Source organism: Salvia splendens, unplaced genomic scaffold (genome assembly GCF_004379255.2).
Source record: "Salvia splendens isolate huo1 unplaced genomic scaffold, SspV2 ctg650, whole genome shotgun sequence".
Taxonomy (NCBI): domain Eukaryota; kingdom Viridiplantae; phylum Streptophyta; class Magnoliopsida; order Lamiales; family Lamiaceae; genus Salvia; species Salvia splendens.
This window is the reverse complement of record NW_024599313.1, coordinates 1-25,844: the sequence shown is the minus strand read 5'-3', so window position 1 is coordinate 25,844 and position 25,844 is coordinate 1. Positions and strand designations below refer to the sequence as shown.

At 34.5% G+C, this 25,844-nt stretch overlaps 3 protein-coding genes and 1 pseudogene across 3 annotated transcripts; 1 reads left to right on the top strand and 3 right to left on the bottom strand.

The window, feature by feature from the left end:
- Positions 1–3,489: 3,489 nt before the first annotated feature.
- Positions 3,490–10,750, top strand: LOC121790879 (delta-1-pyrroline-5-carboxylate synthase-like). Its single transcript, XM_042188981.1, has 20 exons — positions 3,490–3,643; positions 4,391–4,462; positions 4,565–4,668; positions 4,890–4,992; positions 5,070–5,231; positions 5,600–5,877; positions 6,652–6,802; positions 6,876–7,040; positions 7,127–7,204; positions 7,719–7,808; positions 8,395–8,481; positions 8,560–8,646; positions 8,780–8,876; positions 8,994–9,097; positions 9,174–9,249; positions 9,638–9,788; positions 9,891–9,959; positions 10,061–10,127; positions 10,197–10,267; positions 10,360–10,750. Exons 1-20 carry the CDS (start codon positions 3,584–3,586, stop codon positions 10,439–10,441), a joined length of 2,154 nt encoding a protein of 717 aa, XP_042044915.1. The 5' UTR covers positions 3,490–3,583; the 3' UTR covers positions 10,442–10,750.
- A 4,327-nt stretch (positions 10,751–15,077) lies between these two features.
- On the bottom strand, positions 15,078–15,722 carry LOC121790881 (putative F-box protein At3g47150). Its single transcript, XM_042188982.1, has one exon. The coding sequence runs from the start codon at positions 15,720–15,722 to the stop codon at positions 15,078–15,080; it is 645 nt and encodes a 214-aa protein (XP_042044916.1).
- Positions 15,723–16,960: 1,238 nt separating this feature from the next.
- Positions 16,961–18,049, bottom strand: LOC121790882 (F-box/kelch-repeat protein At3g06240-like). Its single transcript, XM_042188983.1, has one exon. It carries the CDS (start codon positions 18,047–18,049, stop codon positions 16,961–16,963), a length of 1,089 nt encoding a protein of 362 aa, XP_042044917.1.
- Positions 18,050–22,588: 4,539 nt separating this feature from the next.
- On the bottom strand, positions 22,589–24,152 carry LOC121790880 (annotated as a pseudogene).
- Between the last annotated feature and the right edge of the window lie 1,692 nt (positions 24,153–25,844).

The following is a 25,844-nucleotide window of genomic DNA, read 5'->3' as shown; positions in this document are numbered from 1 at the left end:
AATAAAATAATGTACAAAATGCATTAAAAAACATGAAGTGAATACCTTCTTAAATACCTTCCACATTGGAGAACGATTTTTCAAGTTATAAGTTTTTACCTCTTCATTGATGGAGATGTAAAGATACCTCTTCAAAATGAGAAAATGTATAATACATTCTCAAATACCTATCCCTTAAAAAATTATTTTACCTCTCCATTTATCTCCCCTTGGAGATGCTCTTAGAAAAAAAAGAATAAAATTTTTATTATTCTTTGATAACACGCTAACTATGATATGGATGAAAAAAAATTGGGTATCGGGTAATACCCGACACAGTGCGGGACGGGTACCCGTGGCGTCAGGTGCGGGATACCCGACTCGGGTATCGAGTAATACCCGACACAATGCGGGGCGGGTATCGGGACTGCCTTTGGGGCCGTAATCGGGTGCGGGTACCCGTTTCGACACCCCTATATATATCATAGAGTAAAGGCCAAAATTGGTCCTTAAAATATGGTCATTTTACGATTTTGGTTCTAAACTTTATCTTTTTGATTTTTTGGTCCTGTACATTTTAAATCGGATCACAATTGGTCCTGGACTAACTATTCCGTTAAAAACTAACGGTCAACGGGTTTAATCCCGATTTTGACCAAATTTGACTTTTAATTCTGATTTCTTACTCTCTAATTAATTCCCTAATTATTTGAGAAAATATTCATTTAAAATCAGAAACATATTTTAGTAAATATTCTACTGATGGAGAGGGAATTGTCGCTGGCGTCGAGGAAATTGATGTTTGGGAGGAGAGTTAGGTCGGGGAGGGAGCCGGTGAGTTGATTGGATTGGAACTCGAGGCGATTCAAATTGGGGAGATTGAGGGGGGAATTGAATTGGTTAGGAGATTGTTGTCGAGGTAGAGTTGTCGGAGGAGGGAGAGGGAGGAGAGGGAGGAGGGGATGGAGCCGAAGAGGGAGTTGCGGGAGATGGAGAGCGGCGGAGGAGGGGGAGGAGGGAGAGGGAAGGGGGCATGGAGCCGGAGAAGTTGTTGGAGGAGAGGTCTAGGGTTTGGAGGAAGGGGAGAGAGGATAAGTTGTTCGGATCAATTTTAGCCTTTACTCTATATTATATCAGTTGCCTCATTAATTACAAAATTATGTAGTACATATTACAATTCATACTACTAGTATTTAACTTGAGTTGCATTTAAATTGATTTGTAAATAAATAGGTCAAATTTATAATACTATATACATTAATCAAATTATGTAACTATCTAGTAATAACATTGTTTATATATAGATTCATAGACATCGATTAAGTATAAGTAATTTAGCTGTTAAATAATATGTTATTATCAAATTGGAATGAATGCTTTAGAGGGGACTATTTTTTGCAAGGATTTTAATAGACGGTATATATACATAGAGGGAGAGAGAGATAATAGCTCGTGTTTTTTCGAAATAAAGTGTAGTATATCTTACAATGAGATAAAAACAAGCACGATGAAACAAAATTAGAAGAGTGACAAGGAGAGAAGTTACTTATATTATTCCAAACTTGGAAGTAAAGTTACCACTTCACAATTTGATTTCTTAATTAAGTAAGAGACAACTATATATATTGTATAAATATTATTGCACGAACTTGGAACTAAAACAACCACTCTATATTTTCTTTTTCTTTCTTTTTTAATGCAATCACTCTATTATGGGTTTACAAAATGCATATGAGGTCGAGGATTCTACCGATCCCACCATCGGTCATGAGTGTCAGAAAACTCCATTAAATTCATATTTTGGAGCTGTCGCTGACCCTATGATACGATAGCTCCATCCAATTATCATGTGTTAGTGATAGCCACGACATTATTTTTATCTTTGATCCTTATAATGACTTTGTTCATATCATATGCGTTACATATCCTCAATTCCCAATTTTGCCGTATGTATATAAAAAATTGAGACACATTATTTCATGCTAAAGATATTGACAATAGTCATGCAGTGCAACGCAAGGGATGACTAAGAAATTCAACAGTATTAATAATTAATAAAAGTCTGTCTAGTTGCATTGCATATGGTACTATACTACGAATCTATAATGCTATTAAAAGTAAAGGCGACGAATTAGTTCCTGCTAATGTTGACTCAATTCTTATATTTACATGAATTAAAAATTCAAATAATAATACAGATTATTTTAAAAAAAATTCTCAAAATGAATAGTTATGACCGAAATCAAACGCGGTGAAACGATCATGTTTCATTTAACAAATAGTGTCGTTTAGCTTTTATAAAATTTGTCTAATTTGCGTTTTCAATGATCCTATTCATCATTCATTTCGCCAGAATTAGAATCAGCTGGAAAAAATCAGAAAAAAAATAAAAGTTCATAAACAAATATTAAAATTGTAACCATAACATTTATAGTATGTCAATTTACATACGCCAAATAATCTTTCACCGCTGTTTAGCAGTGGAGGGAATCAGAAGATGATTTCGTGGCTTATCACAATTAGTTTTCTCAAATTTATTTAATAAATCAACTTATTTATTTAAACAATAAAACAAGAAACTTGGCCAGGTCAAAAAAACTTGTCCACCCTTCATAGAGGACAAATCCAAACCACAAATTTTTTTTTCATTTTTGGTATATTTTAATTTAACTAGAATAAAAATTACCGGATTATAACAATTAAAAAATATAATTTAATAAAAAAAATAAAACCAATTCTTCATTGTATTATAGATAGGGAGAAAATTATACAACGAAAATTTTATAAAAACACTAAAAAAGCACCGCCACCGCAGCCTACTCGTGGTGATGTGAAAATGTGTGGAATGAGATATTTATAAAAATTGTAGAGAATGAAAATTTAGGGTGTAAATAACATGTGTGATGTGAAAATGTGTGGAATGAGGTATTTATAAATTTTTTTTTAAAATATTAAAATAAAATCAAAGTTGGGCAGGCGCCACAGCTCTCGACCGTCACAATAGGGCACCGCGCCCAAGAGCCCCGGCCAGGCCAACTCCGCGGCACACCCATGGGCTCCCCGCCACGGCTCTCTTTCCTCAGGGAGCCGTGGCCCAGCCACCCTGTCCGGGAGCCGCGGCTCCCTTATTGTGTATACTCTCGACACAAACAGCAAATTACAAAATTGACCCGCCACGCCATCATCCAACCACCACGCGTCGCTCTTGCATTGCTCCCAGAAGAAGACAAAAGTTGTGCAGTCGCTGAGTATTTGGCCGAATTCTTCACCATTTATCAATTTTCATCTGGCTGCAGTCACTCTTCAATTTTACACTTTACTATTTTACAAATGCTATGTGATTGGATAGTTTTATTTTATTCTAATTACAAAATTTAATTTCAATTAATTATTTGATCAACTTTAATTTTTTTCTTCAGAATTTATTAGTGTTGTTGACTTGTAAATGGTAAAATTGGGACTAAGTTAATCTCGAAAATACATGCATCTTTTCCCATGTGCTAAACCCTATAAATACAAGCTGTGTTCACGGGTCACCTCGTCTTCAGCTGCGATTCTCACACACTTCAATCCAATCGACTTTCTCTCTCTAAAAACTTTGAAAATGGAGGCTGCTGATTCCACTCGTTCGTTTCTCAGAGATGTCAAACGCATCGTCATCAAGGTAAACAAGTTTGTAACCTTTTAGTTTCTAATCTCATTTTGATTTTCTAGTGGTTGATTTTGTGGATTTTGTGTGGTGCTGTTTTATTGTATGGATTACTCTGTTTTTGTTTGTTTATAGCGATCAAATTAATCGTTTTCTCCAACGGATGATATTAGTGTGTTTCTGTGTGTATTATGCAAGTTCATGAAGTCATTGATCTGAAGATGCCATTGCTTGTCATTACTTGCTCTCTATGAACTTGTACTCTGTTTCCAGCATTCACTAGTGTCAATTGTGTATACAATAAAATGACACAGGAGTAGGAGATTTTGGATGAAGCTGTTGACTCCGTTTGTGTGACTATTTGGCTTGTTCTTCAGTGTTTCTAGCATTTTCTATATTGATTACTTCTTTCATGGTGTTAGATGCTTGGGAAGGAGAAATAAGTTTGGTAGGTTCATATAAAGACTTGTAATGCTTGTGCTAGTTTTAAGGAAGGCTGAAAATGAGATAGAGGTGCACTTATGTTGCTGAAAGAGTTGTTGTTCTTGAATTTCAAATTTTATAAAAAAAATAGGTAAATAAGTAATTCCTTTTGAAGTTGAAAGATAACAGAAATTTTATTTGATACTATTATGGTTCAAAAAGATTCACCTTTTTTTTTTGTTCCTACTGTGAGCATCAACGCCAGTGTGTAAATCATTATTATTATGTTGTTGTAAGTATGCTAGATGTTTTAACTGATGCTTCATCTTTTAATTGTAGGTGGGAACAGCCGTAGTAACTCAAGCCGATGGGCGACTAGCTCTTGGAAGAGTAGGCTCACTTTGTGAGCAGGTGCTCAATGATTACATGATAAAATAAGATTTTTTTCAGTTGCTAATTACATCCGCAAGCCTTGTGAAATGCTTACATTTTAAAGTTGCAAATTAAGTGCAGATCCACGAACTCATCACTGATGGCTACGAGGTGATTTTGGTGACATCAGGTGCTGTTGGTGTTGGCCGTCAACGGCTTAGATACCGGAGATTAGTTAACAGCAGGTATTTTGGCTCCCTTTATTGGCTTGATTAAAGTTTCAGAGATTTCTGAAAGATCATATGGAATTTTTGCCTTCTAAGAATTTTTAGGAATTTGTGTTCGTTGTTTTGTTGAATGCTACATGATCAATGTTACTGGTGCTTAAATATATTACAATAATTATGTCCGACAACACTGTTAACCTCTGTTTTACCATTTTAATTTGTGGCCATCTTTTTGGTAGCTTCGCAGACCTCCAAAAGCCGCAAGTGGAACTTGATGGAAAAGCTTGTGCAGCTGTTGGACAAAATGGTCTTATGGCTCTGTATGACACTTTGTTCAGCCAGGTACGACATAAAATAAATCTCCTGGAAGATATGCTAATTATATTGATCTAACTTAATTTGGGATTTCCCGCGTGCAGTTGGATACGTCCTCAGCACAACTTCTAGTAACTGATAATGATTTTAGAGACCCAGACTTCAGAAGGCAACTGAATGAGACTGTGAAGTCTTTGTTGTCACTGAAGGTGGTTCCAATATTCAATGAAAATGATGCAATCAGTACCAGAAAAGCTCCATATGAGGTGGGCTATTTTATCATTGCTTAAATTTGTTGTTTTATTTAGATGGGGCACAATTTAGTTGGACTGCATGTTAACATGCTCCCTAACTTCTCAAGAATGGAAAGGATTCTACTTTTCTTCCCCAGTTTTACTTTACAAATCAGTTTTTTCTCGTGTGGGGAACTAGTGTTGCAAGTGTTCAGGGATTTTTCTTTAATTTCATTATTCTATTGGAATGCATATTAGAAAAAAACTTTTGTTGACTTCATTTAGGATCTATGTATACAAACACTCTCTGGCTTCTTAAGTTCATAGTGGCGTATAGAACCACAATCTAGATTGGATATCAGCATATGCTTGCATTTTCTTCATTTGTTTCCATTTTGTAGGACGCTTCTGGAATATTTTGGGATAATGACAGTTTAGCGGCTCTCCTGGCACTGGAGCTAAAAGCTGATCTCCTTGTTCTATTGAGTGATGTAGACGGTCTTTATAGTGGCCCACCAAGTGATCCACATTCTGAACTAATTCATACATACGTTAAGGAAAGCCTTGAGGGTCTGATAACTTTTGGAGACAAATCACGAGTGGGAAGAGGAGGGATGACGGCTAAAGTAAAAGCTGCTGTTTATGCTGCTTATGCTGGCATTCCTGTTGTTATCACCAGGTATTCTGCTAACCTCCTTGTAATTTTTGCTATCTTGTTTATTTCATATGATGCATAACATAGTTTCAATCTTATTTGTTTATTACAATGTAATTCTCTCTGTGATTGAACGAGTATTTATCTCCCTACCGCATAAGGAGCAGATGGATAAATAGGAAAGAGCAACATGAGACATCTAACTTGAACAAATGTGATGAAAATAACATTTTCTCACATAGATTTTCCTTTCAGCTGACTTGATACTTTCTCTGTGCTGATCAGAGCATTGCCGACACTTGTTCAAGACTTCAAGTGACTATTAAGCCACAATTATTGAACTTTTTAAATTGTTTTGGGTCATTAATTGAAACTCATTGTATCTCTTGAATATTTTTCTTAAAATCTTATTTTCTATTTCCTGTGATACCTTATATCTGGTTTGGTTCTAGTTTCATTTCAATAAAGAATTATGTGAAGTCTCTGAAAGTTGCTAATTTGAGTTATATACTGAATAGTGAATACTAGGAACAAGAAAACTAGCATTGGGCAGTCTTTAAATAACACTCATTTGCAGAAAAGTTGCTTTCTTGATTAACCTTCTTCCATTATTAGCATCTCTCTGTTAAGTTTTGAATGTTTGATTCTATTTTTTCCCTACAAGTGATAAATTATTTAGGAGGATTACATAAACCTATTGCAATAAAGTTCAACTGTCCAAATATTTCTCTAATAATAAATTGGGATTTTTGTACTCACTTTCTCTCTCTGATGACAACCCTCTCTATCTGGATGTAGCGGTTTCGCATATGGAAATATTTTAAAAGTATTAGGTGGACAACGTATTGGCACACTATTCCACCGAGATGCACATAAATGGGCCACAATAGGAGAATTAGGTGTTAGGGAGATGGCAGTGGCTGCCAGAGATGGTTCGCGGAGGCTGCAGGTAATCATTGCTGAATAAGGACTCTTTTGGTTTGTTACAGAAATAATAAGCATGTTACAATTGTATGTTGCAGGCAATGTCTTCCCATGAAAGGAGTAAGATTTTGTTGAGTGTTGCGGATGCCTTAGAGGCTAGTGAGAAGCTAATAACTGCTGAAAATGAAGCTGATGTTGCTGAAGCACTAAAGGCTGGATATGACAAGGCGTTAGTATCAAGACTTGCTTTGAAGCCTGGCAAGGTAAGTTGACTTGATAAAGCATGTCACTTTTTAGCTGAAGTGTTGCCACCAACTCTATATTCTCAGAAAATATATTTAATATTCAGGTTTCAAGTCTTGCAAATTCTATTCGTGTGCTTGCAAACATGGAAGAGCCAGTTGGTCGGGTTTTGAAAAGAATGGAGGTCAGTAAATGGGGTTCTTATCCTCATTGCATCATAATTATAGTATTGGTTCTTATCCTCATGGTACTTTGTTTCTATAATATTGTTTGCAATTGATAAGTAGAAAAGTGGGATGTTCTCAATTTCATAGCTGCTAAACTATGGTGTTCGTAAACCCTTAATGAGAAATGTCACATTCTAATCAGCTTCTGCCAAAAAGAGTAGCATCATGTCGTTTTTGTTTAAGTAGTATCTAAAATTGTGGGAGTCAAGCTTAAGCCAAATGCCCCAAGATCACCCACATAGATCATGTCCTGCTTACAATTTTTGAAAGATTAGTCGTGAAATCTGTAGGAAGTCGATTTTTGTATTTATTCCAGAAATGTAATAAAAGCTATGTTCAGCATATCTATGCTATGTATGTGATGAAGTTCTGATATCTGGTTGACTTGGGTTAAATAATATGTATTCTGAAAATATTATTGTTAGATTGTTAGGAGATAAGTGTGTAAATTTCTTATAATTATGGCTGCAGCTGTCTGAAGGATTTATCCTGGAGAAAATGTCATCTCCCTTGGGTGTTCTTTTGATCATTTTTGAGTCTCGACCTGATGCATTGGTGCAGGTAAATTACCATCTAAACTTTCCTATGTTGCTCTTCTGCATGCATAAGTGCCCACCAGTGTGCTTCATTGAATTTAATGCTTGCTTAATCTGAAAAAAATCACTCGCATTTTAGAAAGTGTTTGTTTTTGATCTTTTTATTTTCTCTTTTGATTCCTCAATGTAATTTGATGTCCATGTCATTGACTATAATTTTTTTATTCCCTAGTGTTTTTAAGTCATTTTGCAACTGAATAGACACTATTATTCCACCTCATATTCACCTGAAGGTTTTCATGATTTCATTTTTATTCCTTGTCTCATCTGCAGATTATCTGTCTGCTAATTTTTTCATCACTTGAATTTGCCCACCTTTTCCTTCCATCTATAGATAGTGGTCTCTGGAGCTGTTAAAACTACCTTGTTATATGCATCAAACTTGTGAAAGATCAACATAATAGTCTGATGTCTTTTGTATGTTTCTCATGTTTAATGATATCCTTGGGGCTTCACTCTTTTTTATAATGAGCTCAATGGCACTTCAGATAAAATTTCTTTTTCTCTTAATCTGGACAAACTCAAAGATTTTTTTGTTTGCCTTTAAACAGATAGCTTCACTAGCAATTCGAAGTGGGAACGGACTCCTGTTAAAAGGAGGCAAGGAAGCCAGACGATCAAATGCAATTCTACATAAGGTTCGTATGAACTGTGAAGTTGTAGCACATCCCATTGTTCGTATAAATAGTTCTGACTTCATCCCCTTGCTATTTCAGATAATAACATCGGCCCTTCCAAAAAGTGTTGGTGAAGGACTTATTGGACTTGTTACTTCAAGAGAAGAGATCCCTGAATTGCTCAAGGTTTTTTCTTTATATAGTGCTTATTTATTCACAGATAGTCTTTTCATTGGAATAAATCCACAATATAGTCTTTTTCATTGGAATAAATCCACAATATAAGAGTTGGAACTGAACTTTAACGTTTGTGCCAAAGCTGGATGATGTAATTGACCTTGTGATTCCGAGAGGGAGCAACAAACTTGTATCTCAAATTAAGGCATCAACAAAGATTCCTGTTCTTGGACACGCTGGTAATATATACATATGTTCTACTTTTGTCGACTTTTTTTTTCAAATCACGGTGTATTATTAGTCAAGCAGTAATCAAATTCTCATACTGGAAAACTATTGTCTGTTTTTGTGTCCAGATGGAATATGTCATGTATATGTAGATAAGTCTGCAAATATGGACATGGCTAAGAAAATTGTTGTAGATGCAAAAACAGATTATCCTGCCGCCTGCAATGCAATGGTACGCCCTAATTCTTAAACTCTATTATAATAATTTCGAAGGACAACTGGAAAATAGAGCCTCCGTTGCTTTATAGGAAACATTGCTTGTTCACAAGGACCTTGTTCAGACTGGCGGTCTAAATGAGCTAATAGTGGATCTTCAAACCAAAGGTGGGCATCTCTTTAACATCCAACCAACCCATCTACAATAAAATTGAAAAAGTCCTTCAGTCCTCTTTGGGGATTAAGGATGCTTAGCAGGTCCTCACTGAGACATTACAAGATTTGAGTAAACGGGACACACTGATATTTACATATGCTACTGTATGTGGTCTTACTTTTCCACAATGGTGGCTGAATATTGGAACAGCCAAGATTCAACGCTCTTTAGTTGTAAGCTTTTAGTTAGAATCAGTCTCTATCACGTCTTTGGTAGCCAAAGAGCTACATCGTTTTCATATAGAAATACGGTAAATGATTGGTTTGCAGCTGTTTCACCGCCCTCGAATGAATTTGGTCATTGCAATACTAGTTAGTTATATATACATGTGTGTTTCAGGAGTAAAAATATTTGGTGGACCTCGAGCAAGCTCTTCACTGGACATTCCCGAGGCGCTTTCATTACACCACGAATACAGTTCTCTTGCTTGCACCATTGAGATTGTGGACGATGTAAATGCTGCCATTGATCATATACATCAACATGGAAGGCATGTCAGCTTTTGAAACCTTTTGAAATCATATTTGTCTTTACATGACTTGTCAATATTGTGAGAATGGCATCTAATGCGGCATAACTCTCGTAATTGCAGTGCACATACGGACTGCATTGTAACTGATGACGATGAGGTTGCTGAAATCTTTTTGCGTCAAGTTGACAGGTAATTTCTTTATCAATTGTATATAACATTCAGCAATGATATTTGAAATGAACTTTGACTAAAATCCTAGATTGCACTAACACGGCTTGTTGACATTTCAGTGCTGCCGTGTTTCACAATGCAAGTACAAGATTCAGTGATGGCTTCCGCTTTGGATTAGGTGCAGAGGTATGTTATCCACGTAGGTCTCAGCAACAAATGATCAGTATCAGTTCATCTAATGCATCAATCTAACAGGTTGGTATCAGTACAAGTCGAATTCACGCCCGTGGTCCTGTAGGTGTTGAAGGATTGCTTACAACACGATGGTATGTTACTTACACGATTTTTCTCTTGTGCTCACTCGAAAATTGCAATCGTCTTCATTTATGCTCTTAATCACGTGATGAATTTGATACAGGCTTGCAAGAGGAAAAGGACAAGTGGTGAACGGTGATAAAGACATTGTGTATACTCACAAGGAGATGAGTCTTCAAGCGTGACCGGGCGAAGCGAAGTAGTTGACAATCGTTCACAGCCCCGACTGCTTGGAGGCGACAATAACATCAACTGCTAGTAGGTATAGTAGTAGGCATCCCTTCGAGTTGTGGAGAGAGAGACCATGTCACCCTACTTCAGTTCAGAGTATTGTTTGTGTATTATTAGTATTAAACGGATCTCAAAAGTTGGTGCAGTGTCATATTAAGCGACAATAAGGAGTGATTTAGTCGATGAGTAATGTGGTTATAAATTATTATTTGCCCAATTTACCATATGTAAGTGCTAATATTTAAGCTTAGTTCTTTTCTTGACTTTCCTCTGGCCTGATGCCAACTACCCCTTCTCATCGCAAGAAGAATGTCTGAAGATTTTCTATCTTTTTATTCTTTTATTTTTTTCGTTTTATTGAGAATAATGTTTGGCTACTTAACGTGTGCACATGACATGAATAATCAAGTATGCGATTATGCTAATACCAGAAAGAGAGGAATCAAACAAGGACACTACTGATATTATGAATTTTAATTGTCAATTAGCTAGATAGAATTGCAATTTTGTTTTGTTGAGCAAACAGCTTAAGGCTTTTGGAGTAAGATTATCAAAACCCAAAAAACCATGATTAACCCATTCAACAGGTTTGCACTTCTATTTCGTTAAAGCACAAATTAATCTTTATAAACGCTAACGGGATCACTTTTTGGTGGATGGAAACCAAAATTCTCATATTAGAAAGAAAAGAATAGGATTAGTGTTCTAAAAAATACATGAAATTCCAAATACTATTACAAAATATATAAGGAGAAATCAGTAATACTACCTACTTCTAAGGTGAAATCAAGCTTCCTTCATACTCAATAATATCATATTCTGAGGCCGAGCTCCCACACATATTGAAACGTTTGATGAATTTTCGAGCACGGTAAACATACAAAAGCACTTCTCCATACAAAATTACTTCTCTTGATCTACGACCTTTGAGAACCACACAATTATCGTTCCTCCAAAAAGGAATATCATAACTCCACCGAAAATTGCACTTCCAAAAATAATATAGGTCCACATTATTCACATTATTCCAAATAAGCTCACTTCCTTCACCGCTCGACTCATAAACCTTCAACTTACACTTTTCCACAACAAGGATAACAAAAGAGTACTCACCCTTTGCAAGAATCGCAAAAACCTTATATGACCTAAAGTACTTACCAAGTAAGTGGTCACCTCGTGATATTGTAATGGTTCGAAACACTTCATTCTTCATATCAAAACTTAATATATCTTTTCATGCTCTGACCTTGTGTACCCTTGCCAGTGGGAAAAGGATCCATTCTTGCACACCGACTTTATGGGATACTCGATGATCAAATCTTGATCAATATTATTCACTCCAAGAATTTGTCCGAATGCAGATTGGTATGTAAACAGTGGTGCACCATGCACGACAGCAGCTGCACTACTTTATAATCTTCGTTGAAACCCAGTCCCACATGATCACAAAAATCTTGTCTACGGTGAGGAGGTGAAGAGGAGTACTTTATAATCTTCGTTGAAACCAGTCCCACATGATCACAAAAATCTTGTCTGCGGTGAGAAGGAAGTGGTAGAATCTTGAATTGACCAAGAAAAAGATTGCATATTGTAATGCCTAACTCATCACGAGAACTTATGGAGACTAGACCCTTAACCGCAGATACAAATATGGATACAGATACTACCCTTTGGTCGATATGCTGAAAGTCATACGACATCAATGACTTCCCGTTGTCTAGGAGACTTAGCGATACTTGTGTACGACCATAAATGAAATCAGAAGTAAAGCATAGATATACCTCCTCATCTTTGTTGTTGTTACATCGCTACAACAGCTCTGAATCTCAAGAGGGATCGAACGGGAAGATGCAAGAGTATCTCAAACACCACATCGCTATTCATAGCTATGTGTTTCTATGAAATTGTTGGAATTATGCAATGTATATATATAAGAATTATAGTATTTCTATAAACGGTGGTGATTAGGGTTAGGGTTATTGCTTTTTTCATATAGTCTTGATTTCCATATACTTTTTTCTCTATGCAATCAATTATTGATAGTCTATTCTTTCCATATTTCGACCGCTCTTTCCATACTTCGGGGCTTTTCGAGTTTTCTCTATGCAATTATTGATAGGCGCATTTAATTGTCTAGGGTCCGTGATATTATAAAAACTAGTATCACACCCGTGCTATGCACGGCCTATTTTATTTTCTTCACACTCATTTAAACTGTGAGATATTATTATAAAATGATATACAATATTAACATACATAATCTAAATTTATATATGTATAATAAAATATATTACAAAAAATATATAATCAAATAACTTAGAATTCAAAAAATGCACACAAATATACTAATTAGTGAATTTGGCAAAAAAAAATATCCATGTTTTTTGTTAATATTATAATAATTTAAATTAAAGAATTTATATTTGTTTTAATAATATTCATCACTAACAATATTAATAAAATAATAAAATTCATGTTTCAATGAAAAGAGTATTGGTATCTATCTTCAATAAGCTTCATTTTCACCAATAATAGTCCATAGCACATTCATCACCTTGCTAGCGACATCTTCTCTATCACCCCAATTTGTCTCCATTTGTAGGTAAGTTCTTCAAACAAAAACCAACACATTAAATAAATGAGTTACTAAGAAATACCACATTATATTTTATAGAGATAACGACCATAAATATAAAAGTATGGAGTATTTTTGTAAAAAAAATATGCACACAAAATTGTTGATTAGTGAATTTAGCAAAATAATAAATCTATATTTAATTTTGTTAGTATTATGACAATACATCCATATTTTTGTTAATAACACCCACATGAGTAATTGCAACTTGGCCCAACTACTACTAACATTGTCAGATTATTGAGAAGGGAGGCGCCTCCCTCAAACTCTCATTCCCCCATTGTCGCCGGCGTGTAATTGTCGGCGCCGGTCCTCACAACACCGTCCTTTCCCTCGTGAGCTCTCATGCCGCTGTTGAAGAACTCGTCCGACGTCGTTTCTCAATTATCTTGATGACGTCAACCCCAAAATCGAGCTCATCATCTTCAGCATCACCACTGATTTTGGTGTACCTTGCATCAGCTCTTCGAGGAATTTTGATTGGAAAAATTATTCTGTGAAGAGTATTTATAGATTATTCTTTGATTCAAAACTCTTCACCTTTCTCATTCCTATATTAATTTGTATGTTAATGAGATCGATCAATCTTTCTCATGCCATTTGCAAAGAATTCCAAACCAATTAACCATATTAGTAAAAGTTAGAAGAGGAACAGGCGACTATACTATTTTTCCTCAGTACTTTAGTCGAACCCAATTTAATAGTATAGAATAAATAAAAGCTAATGTGTTAATAGCATTAACAATAAAATGAAACTGCCGATTGTGATTATTAAAAATCAGTTTTAATTAAGTTATTATTTTAAATCTAAAGTGGCAATTTTATAAATATCTCCAAAACTTCCTTTTTATATATGATTGTTAGTATATTTTTAGGGAGTGTAAAATATTGTAAAGTTGCAACTAATACCAGATTCCTACTTAAAATATGATTAATTGATACTCATATTCAATGACGAAATCTTTATTTAGTCAAGATTGTGTCCGTATATATAATTATAGATAGGAAGGGATGTGGTGTGTATACATGTTGTAGTAAAATAATAGAGTAAAATACTATTTTGAGGCCGAAATCCAAAGATTGTCCAAAATATTCACTTTTTAAAAATCGAGTTCTAAACAAATGAAATTATAGTTGGATTTTTTTGAAAAAGGGTACAAATAAACAAATGAATTAGTCTAATTGGATTATTCTTAAACAACAACTTGAAATAAAGGGTTATAGCAATGTTTTAGTAATTTCTTCTCAGAGATATCAATCGATCAAAGTGTAATACAAAGAGACTTTTACCAAAACTATTTCACCAAATGTATGCACAATATAGTCCTAGCACCGTAAATATTCTAGCACAGTAACTTCTAGTTCTTTTTTTCCCTTCAGCTAGCTCAATCTCCTCCATCTCTAAAAGAAATAATGGAATAAATAAATGGGTAATGAAGTAGAATACTAAATATGATAAAATTTATGAAAACAAGATAGTTCTCATGCTGTGATGGGCTAAGTGAAGAACAGAGTTGATGATTGACATCGTCGAGGACAATAACCTGAAGAGACACTACAAACTTTTGCATTACTATGGAGATATATGATCACCACTATATGGATTCTTTGTTAATGGGATCACTTTTTGGTAGAGGGAAACCAAAATAATCATATATGTCAGAATGAAAACTAAAACAAACACCTGAAATACTATACCAAATACTCTTACAAAATACTCCTTCCGTCCCACAAAGATTGTCTCACTTTGACCGGGCACAAGTTTTAAGAAATGTAATGAAAAGTGAGTTGAAAAAGTTAGTGGAATGTGAGTCCTACTTCTATATATTAGTTTTATAATAAAATGTTAAGTAGGAATGAGTTAGTGGAATATGGGGTCCACTACAAAAAATGATAAAAAGCTTCCTTCTTCAAAGCTTATATAATATTCTCACTCCAAGCTTAGTATAATATTCTCACTCCATTTCCTTGTGCGCCAGTGTGCAAAAGGACACATTCTTGGACAACGATTTTATGGGTTTCTCAATGAACAAATCTCGATCAACATCCAATTTACTCCAAGAATTCGTCCTTGCCGAACAGAGATTGGCATAGAAACTGCTGAACTCCATGCACCGGATCAACTGCACCACTTTGTAATGTTCGTCGAAACCCAGTCCAACATAGTGATCACAACATAAGAAGTCTCTATTATGGTAGTCAAAAGTATTGTAAGGATTAAGTGGTAGAATCTTGAATTGACCTTTGCATATTGCAATTTCTGACATATTAGGAGAACTTAGGCAGACTAGACCCTTGACCGCCTCGGATACTACCCTTATGTCCATAGGCAGAGGAAAGTCGTGTGACTTCAACGACGTCTTCCAGTTGTCTAGCAGATTTATTGATACTTTCTTCCTATTAATTCGATGATCGATACCAAAAGTAAACCGTAGATATACCTCCTCATCTCTGTTGTTGTTACGTCGCAATAACGTGTGCAGTGTTATAAAGTGTGGAGAATCAATGACGTTACACCATAATTTGCAGACAGCTCTGAATCTCAAGAGGGATAGTATAGGAAGATGCAAGAGTATCTCGAACACCACATCGATGTTCATTGCTATGTTTTTCTATGAAATTGTTGGGATTATGCAATGCGATGTACACGTTTGGTAATTTATATTAGAATTATATTTCTATGAAGAGTCGATTTGATTACCTTTTAGACTAGATTTCCATATGAACATCAAACCGCGGTAATTAGGATTAGGGTTATTACTCTTTTCATATTTCGAAGTTTTTTTCTCTATGCAAATATTGATTTGCATATTTTAGACTTTTCTATATGCTATCAATTATTGATAGGCAAATAAATACAAAGACAATTTGGCATTTCTCTCCATATTTCGACCGCTCTTTCCATATTTCGTCGCTTTTTCCCCTATGCAATTACTGATATTTAAGACTATTACTTCCTCCGCCATTAAATGTCTCATTTTTCTTTTTTCGTTCGTCTGCTAATAAATGTTTCATTTCCCTTTTACTAAATGGACCATACATTCCATTAACTCATTTCGCTCCCATTTTATTATAAAACCAATATATAAAAGTAAGTCCAACCATTAACTTTTCTAGCCCCCCTTTACTAAATAAAGTCAAACAATTTCTTAAAACCCGTGCCGGTCAAATATGGACAATTTAATCACGGACGGAGGGAGTATATTTTTAGGGAAGGTAAAAAAACATATTGTAATTTTTGGAACTAATTTTCCAGATCGATTAGCCAGCCTTATAGCCTATCGTTTTTTCCTGCTTAAAATGTGATTAATTGGAATATTCCTATATTTCAATGAGTCAAGATTGTGTCCGTATATACATTCCTATATAAATATATAGGAATGCATCGTGTGATATACATGTTGTAATTAAATAATACCTAGATTTGATATAAGCAATCCCGTAATTATCTGTTTTTTCAATACTATTATATTGGCTATATAATGTCTATATTTATGATAGTTGCCCTATTCAGGTAGTATGTATTTATTTAATATCTTAAATCTCTCAAATTGTACTTAATAGTATAATATTCCCTCAATTTTTTTATTTATTCTAATCAAAATAATTCATTACTAAAAATAGAGATACATTTATTTATACTTTTTCCACTTAAAACACAACACAAAACTACATATCATGATGCAGTTTGGTTCTCCTGTACAACTTCTATTTCATTAACCACAAAGTAATTAAACTATTAGAAAGAAAGGAATAAGATTAGTGTTCTAAAACAAACGTTTGAAATACCAAAAACTAGCTAGTATTACAAAATATATAAGGAGAAATTAGTATACTTCTAAGGTGAAATCAAGCTTCCTTCATACTCAATGATGTCATCAGGCGAGGTCGAGCTCGAGCTCGTATGTATGTTAAAACGTCGTATTAATTTCCGAGCATGGTAATCATACAAAATCACTTCTCTATATTTACTACCTCTAACAACCACACGATCATCATTCCTCCAAATTGGAATATCATCACTCTCCAGAATTTTGCGCCTCCAAAAAGGCTTTAGTTCCACATTACTCACATTATTCCAAACAAGCTCACTTCCTTCACCGCTCGACTCATAAACCTTCAACCTCTGACGGTCGAAAACAAGGATAACAAAAGAGAAGTCACTCTTTGCTAGAACACGAAAACCAGATGAGTAATAAAATACTTCGTCACCCATTAGTGATGATATTGAAGTTGTTCGAAACTCTTCATTCTTCATATCAAAGCTTACTATAATCTTCTTATAGTATATCCCTCTCCGCCCTTCCCAGTGCACAAAGGATCCATTCTTGCACCACGACTTTATGGGACTCTGGATGACCAAATCTTGATCAATATCCAAATTACTCCAAGAATTCGTCCTTTCCGAATACAGACGGGCAAGCAAACAACGTTGACTGTTGCATTGCCGTAAATGCACCACTTTGTAATATTCGTCAAAACCCAAACCCACTCTATCTAAATGATATGAGGATTGAGCAGAAGTGTAAGGAGGAAGTGGTAGAATCTTGAATTGACCTAGAAAAGGATTGCATATTGCAACTTGTGACTTACCTAGAGGTGAACTTAGGCACACTAGACCCTTAACTGCCCAAGATAATATAAGGTCGTAAACCGGAAATTTATGCGACATTAATAACTTCTTCCCGTTGCCTAGGAGATTTATCGATATACTCTTCAAGTTTCGACTATTATCGACATAAGTACTAATAAACCGTAGATATACCTCCTCATCTTTGATGTAATTGTTACGTCGCAACAACGTGTGCAGTTTTATGAAGTGTGGAGAATCAATGTCGTAACACCATAATTTGCAGACAGCTCTGAATCTGAAGAGGGATCGAACGGGAAGATGCAAGAGTATCTCAAACACCACATCGATATTCATAGCTATGTGTTTCTATGAAATTGTTGGAATTGTGCAATGCGATGCTCACACGTTTGGTAATGTATGTATATTAGAATTATATTTCTGATAAAGATGAAGAGTCGATTTGATTTTATTTGATTTCCTTTTAGATTAGATTTATATATATCCAATTCGATTCTTTTTCTCTAATCATAGTTCGAGTTGATTTCCATATTTCTGGACTTTTGTCTCTATGCAAATATTGATTTCCATATTTCTTTGGCTTTTATCTCTACGCAATTGCAAAGACAATTTGACAATTCTTTCCATATTTCGACCGCTCTTCCATACTTCGTGGCCTTTCTTCGTATGAGATTAATTAAGTATGTGAAATATATACAACAAAATTTAGTTGAGTCACGCATAGCGCTATCTATGATTAACCTCTGTTAAGATAAATAGAACTTCTATTTATGGGGCCTTATCACGAGCGGCAATGCGACAAGGTATGGCGGTGGAGCAGCGAGGAAGGCTGGCCATAAGGCGGTAAGGAAGGCGAGGAGGGGCGGAGATGCGGCGAGTAATCTTTATAACTTTGAAGTGGTAGCATACATTTGAGAGATAAAACCTGTTGGTTTCTTGATTACAAGAGATAACAGAACCGGGCGTAATACAACCCAAAAGAAAGGAAAAGGAGGAACTGAACTTAAAAATTACAACGTAGAATCGAAACTACTAAACCAGTATGATTAGCCGAGTCGAGGAGGCCTCTTCCCGCAAGACGAGATACGCCCCGGTAGTGCTCTTCGGTTTGGCATGTCGTCCCCAAAGGTAAAACGGCTACGTATCTATTGATGCAGCACCGCAATCAGTAGAGCTCCGGCAAACGGGATGGAGGAGAGGGCAGAGCTTCGACAGAAAACAATGCAGAGAGAGAGAGCTTATGATGCAGAATGCTTGTATGTGTGTCCTAATGCAGTGGTATGGCTAGCCTATTTATAGGCCAAGCCACCATGCAGGGTCAACCAGCCATTGAAGGCTCATCATGGCAAATTCGTAACCGACGTCGGTTACAGGCGTGTGGCTGGAGTGTGCCACCCGTGTGTGGAGCGTGTGGATTTCTCACGTGGCAGCCGTGACTGTGCCTCGCTTGACGACGTGTCAAGCCACTTGGATTGCTGACTCGGCGGTGGTCTAAAAAGAATAGTTTGGGACAAGCCCAAGAGATCCAAGTCCAGGATCAGGATCAGGATCGAGATCGGGCCAGGGCCCGCGGCTCGCCCGCGAGCACGGGCACAGGCGGGCGGGCGGCGGCGCGCTCGTGTGCGCGCGTGTGGGCTCTTTCACCCATCTTGGTCCACTATAATTATTAAGTAACATAAAATCACTTAATTTATACACATTAAAAGATGTGTTAATCCTCCAATGTGAGATAATTAACACTAGTTAATTATTCCCTAAGCTCCAACTCCAAGCTTTAATTTAAAAGCTAATTATGCCCAACTTTAATCCACTTTCTCACTCACCGAAATCGGATTGAGAAAGTGAATATACTACATTTATCTACGTAAAATGTAGATCGACGCTATGTCATTTAATTTCACAAAATTAAATGTCTCGTCACATTTATTATTTGGTCAAAATCCATTGACCGGGCATATTTAATCCATGATTTTACAAAACCTTCTTAAATTTATGTGCTTTTGGAAACCTACTTAATCTACAATATTTTTTTTTGAAAAAAATGATCATAATGGTTCCTTAGTTATTTTCGTGATACTTGAAATCCTAAATTAGATTAATATCAAATGAGTTGCGGCTCATCGTCTTCTTATTTTAATATGTTCATTGTACGGAATGTGTTCAAATAAACAATAAGCCTGATTTTTGTAATTAAAAAGTGAATAATATAATAGAAATATCTAGGAATGAATAGATTATATAAGGAAAAAAGAAGAGAATTCTAGAAGAGAAAAAAGTAGGAAGAAACTTTAGAACAAATACATAGGTAGTCTATATATATATATGCCTATTGCAAATATTTTGTAAATGTTATGTTTTGCAAGCTTAGTTCTTTTTTAGTTTTTAAATTCAAATAATGATAAAATGATAAATTAAATTAGTTTTTTTTTAATTTATAGATATTTAATTTAAAATTTTAATATTTTCCTATAATGTTACAAAATGATTAGCATGTAATTTATTTTAAGTTAATTTATATTTATAAATTGATTTTCAATATAAATATCAAAAAAAGTTCGATTTTGTATGTACAATTTATATGTTTCTCACTATCCTAAAAATAATAGTAGTAAATAAATTCTATATACATAATAGCATTATAATTTTTTATCAGATTTGACTGCTTTTCTAGACATATTTTATTTATTTATATGTTAGGCTGCATCTACTATGTTTTAAACTCTAAAATATAAATATTGTCACGCTCACTCTTACTAAGAGTAAGAAGCGGGGAAGAAATGAAGATTACAAATAAATATATTGCAGCAGATGACAACCTTTCTCGTTGTTGAGTAATCCCACTACATCATTCTCACCTAGATGATCAACTATTGCCTTCTTCAAATTGTATTATCCTATCTCAATTGCCTAGTGAAACAAACACAACATATACGTAGCGGTGTTTAGGGTTAGGGTTATTACTCTAATCATAGTTCTAAGACTTTTTTTCTCTTTGCAATTAATTAACCATGTGAAATTAATAAAACAAAATTTAGTGAGTAGTGAGACTTTTTTTCTCTTTGCAATTAATTAACTATGTGAAATTAATACAACAAAATTTAGTTGAGTAGTGCAACTTCTTTTGTCCCTTTTTAAAAAAAAGCAATTTTTTTGGTGCCATATATAGATTTTATTAGTTAAGTGAAGAGATAATAAAATATGAGACGGAATAAAGTTTGATTGAAAATTTTAATAATATATTACAAGTAAGAGAAATCATACGCTCACGTCACCGAAGTCAAACAATGTCATCTATACATAAATAAAATGACATCGTTTAATTGAAAAACGTCGAACAATATATTGCATATAATCGGCCTAATTTATTTTGTTAGTAAATGATTGAAAATAAATTAAACTACATGGTTTTTTTATATTGTGTAACAGATCATAATTTGACTAGAATTTATATTTTTCTATGATTTATCCATTTTTTTAAAGATATAATTGTCATTTAAGACTTTTGGTCAATCATATAACTTTTGAAATCTAAATATAAAATCGTAACTTGTATAAGAAGGTATCAACTTAATACATTATATACTACAATTACTAATATACCACTACCAAGTTGACAAGTGGAGATCACCCACTACATTTAGTACTACATACTCCCTCAATTTCTTAAAATGTAAATTCTTTCCTTTTTGGGTCATCACCTAAATAAAAACACTTCATTTTAGAAAAGTTCTTTCTCTCTGTGAGATGAAACTCATTTTCCACTAACAAACTTTTCTTCTATGTCTTTCTTACTTTACAAATTTTGCACTAAATCATACCATTTCAAAGTTTCTATTTTTATGACGGAAGGAGTACTATCTTTTACATTTTCTCACACTTTATGAAAAGTTCTTTAGAATATATGAACTGGAGAAAATCAATAATTTCTGCAGCACACTACAGCGAGCCTGGCGAAGCAGGCGGACAACGAGCAGTTGAGCAGCGAGGAAGGCTGGCAATAAGGCGGCGAGGCAGGCGGAGAGGGGCGGAGGTGCAACGAGTGAGACAATCTTTATAACTTTGAAGTGGTAGCATACATTTGAGAATAAACCTTCTTAAATTTATATGCTTTTGGAAATCTACTTAATCTACAATTTTTATTTTTATTTTGAAAAAAATTATCACTAATGGTTCCTTATTTATTTTTGTGATCACTTGAAATCCTAAATTAGATTCATATCAACTGAGTTGCAAATAGGATAAAAACTTTAGAACAAATACATAGGTAGTCTATATATGTGCTTATTGTAAATATTTTGTAAATGTTAAGTTTGGCAAGCTTAGTTTTTTTTTGTCAAATTCAAGTAATGATAAAATGATATATTAAATTAGTTTTGGATGAAATACTAGTCTAAATTAAAATCCGAGCCCTGATTACATCACTTAAATTAAATGAGCATTCATATTTACAAATTAAGATTGAGCGAGATGGTAGACAATCCTAAATCAGAAGATAAAATCATCTAAATAAAATTTGAGCAATGATAACATCATTTAAATTAAATGGCATTAATCATTTAAATAAACTAGATATACACAAATCGATCAATAATTGTACAAATTGAAATAGCGAATTACATCATTTAACTTGAATCTAGCATTACCTCAGTTCAATTGCATGAGTGACAGAGGCGGTCTAAAATTTGAAAAAAAGATAGAGGAGTTTATATATGAGTTTGAAAGCGCGGTCTGAAAAGCGAGCCAAATTCAAAGGCAAGTAACACTTTATGTTTTGATATTTATTGATTTTTCACAAATATTCATCCTCTTTACTTCATGATGATAAACTGATACACACAGAAAGCGTAGAATAACTTAATGTATGGGAAATACTCAAATAAATGTAATTTGATAATTCATGAACTCATATTGAAAGATCAAAGACCAATTCTGATAATTTCCATCGATCAATATGTAGTACAAAAAGCTATTCCACTAAAGTTTCTTCCATCTACACAACTTTCTCATGCCTGGAGAAACTTCTGGATTTTCTTCAGCCATTCGACGTATTCTGTGGTGTCCTTGTTGATCATATACCCATGCAAGAAATTGTTGTGCTCGCCTTGATCCCTCTAATCTCCAGATACCGGTGGAGTGCCTTCTGCAAATTCTCATCCAAATCCCTAACCAACAAACATACAAGGCTCAATCCATCACCTGACCAACGGAAATGTTTAGAGACGCGTCACTGATATAAAACAGAACTTACCCAAAGTCAGGTCCCTCGTAGGCGATTTGGTCCTCAGAGTTTTCGGGATCTTTTACTGACAAGCTGTCAATCACAATCTCGTCAGGATAAGCAGTGCAACCGAACTCCAGATAGGGTCCACTCCTCTTGGAGGTTTTGACAACCAACGGGATGCTAGATTGGTTGGAGGCGTCATCATCATCCTCATCACCCGTAACAAGGTTGGGCATGTACACGTCGACACTTATGGTTTCACCCTGATACTCTCTGGTCAGCGATACAGTTTCTGATCCAACACGGTTTTCGATTTTAAAAGGGAAGCCCTCTGGTACCTCCTCCTCAGCCTAACGGAAACCAGAAAAACGGTATTGTTTCCACAGTGAAGACGTAACAGAATCAAACAAAGCAAATACATAGCTTCACAAATCTAATACTTATATCTCAAACTTACATAAACGAAACCATTATAGCCTCAGCTAAAAGAAATTACCCTAACTATTGAACTCAAATCTCATACTTGGTTGCTTCCAAAATCCAACTAATGACCAATATGTTTATAGGAAATTTAGATACTTTTCTTGCACATATCAGAATTTAATCATAACAACATTTATCAATAATCCAAAGCTCAAATATGATCTCTAAAAGCATACAAAAACACTTGAAACAAAACACTTGTTAAATCTCAAGCAGAAAAAACACTCAATAAATGAAAAAAAAAACTATATTGCAGAAAGATTATCCTTTTTTGTCAAGAATAAATCTCAAACCTAATTCTAAATTGTAATCGCACCTAATTTCTATTCATTTCAGCAGAAACAAGAGTGAAAAACTGATGCGATACAGAGACGGAATAGATAGTAAAATATAGACCTCGGTCACAGAGTAAGAGTCGTTGGCGCATTCAATCTCGTACTCAACGCTTTTCAGCAGCGACTCGTCGGAGCTAATCTCGGTGGAATAGCGGTGGAGAATAGACGGGAATGACCTCGGCGACTGGAGGTCCTTCACTCGGACGTTGACGGTGGCGGAGAAGGCTGAGCTGTGGTGGCGGTGGGAGCACCATCGGCTTCCGGCGGAAGCTCGGACAGCGATAGGTACAAGCCTTGAAGCAGAACGTATAAGCTTATTGAGTGACATTTTAGGGGTTAGGGTTTTAGGAGTGGAATGTGATGCTTCAATCGGAAGAATATAGTAACAAGTTTTTTCTTTTCTTTTCTAACTATTACCCTTTTTCGGAAAGAAAGGTTTCATTTTTTAGATTTTATAATTGGAAATTCGATTGTTTGGTTTATCAGTTTTTTTGCTCTGATTTAAAACATTTTAATTCCCAATTGAATTCTTTCCCTCTTATTTTTTTATATGAATTAAGATAGAATTTAAAGAATAAGAGATAAATAGTGGGAAAAGTGATGCTAAAGTTTAAGTTATAAAAGTGGGAACAGAGACCTCTGAGTTTAAAACTATCTCATATTTATTCTGCCATCTCTCATGTTTCTTTCGTTTTTATTTTTATAGAATAAAATAAAGAAGAACTTAAAAGAATAAAATAATAAATAGTGTTATGCAAAAGTTTAAGATATAAAATAGTGTTGTAGTAAAATAATGTGTTGTACGTCGGACGAGAGAGACTCATCCCTCTTAGATCATCTCTAACTATATATCAAAATTCAATTTTTGGTGTAAAAATCATCTTCAAATCATATATTAATTCAAATCCATTTTGAATTTTGTACCGTACAATATCAAAAATTGTGTTACTGCAAAAATTTATGAGAGATTACAAATCAGTCTATTACTATTATTTAATTAATATGAATTAAAATACGAACACATATTACAATAACAAATGAAGACGCTCAGTTTCAAGAGTATTTGACTCGTTATGATGCTATAAGAAATAAAAATGTTCATCTGGAACTTCGAAATGCACCAGTTGATCAATTGTGGGAACAATACACAAATTTTGAGTCTTGAATTTTTGTTATTTTATATGCGTGTTGTGGTATGTTTTTGTAGCTATGATATTTTTATATATGTTTTGATTTTCTATGTTTTAATTTTATTATAACATGTAATTTAATGTCAATAAGTGTAATTTTTTTGAATTTAAAGTATATTTAATAGTACATAAATATATTAATAAAAATTTATTTATTTATTTAAGGTTCATGAATTTATGTGTAATTTAAATAAGTATATATAATTGAAAAAGTAGGTAGAGGTGGAATATTCTTTGTGGGATTAATATTTCAGATAATCTACATCAATTGAATATCGAATAACCCACACCTCTTAATCACTTTTAGGGTCATACTTACTACCTACTCCACAATTTAGGGCCATACTACCTACAAAAATTTTAATAGTGGTCCATGTCATATACACCAATGTTTGATGCTTTGGTAAGAATAATAATTATTGTCTCATTCAATAAAGTAAAAGTGAAAATTTATGCAAAATTCGAGTGGTTATTCGTATTTGAAATTTTATCAAAATATCATTTTTTTTAATTTCTTACTTTTTTTAAAGGCCACATCCTTTTATAGCGTACTCTAGCATCCGCAATTAGGGATGTTAGTGTAGTCCGAAACTCGTGAGTTGGCCCGAATAACCCGCCAAATTTATAGGGTTAGGGCCGGAAATTTCTAACCCGATAAAATCAAAACTCGATTAGCCCGCACCCGCAACCCGTTAGGGCCAGACCCAAAACCCGATGGGCTGGCCCTAAAACCCGGTAAAATTTCTATTATTTTATTTTTTTTACTCCTAATTCGACACTTCATTGATTAATTTTATATAATAGATAACTAAAAAATTAACTATCAATTTTATATTAAAATACAAATTATATATTAATTTTCTATTAATATAATAATTGATAAATAAATTATAAGCTTCAAA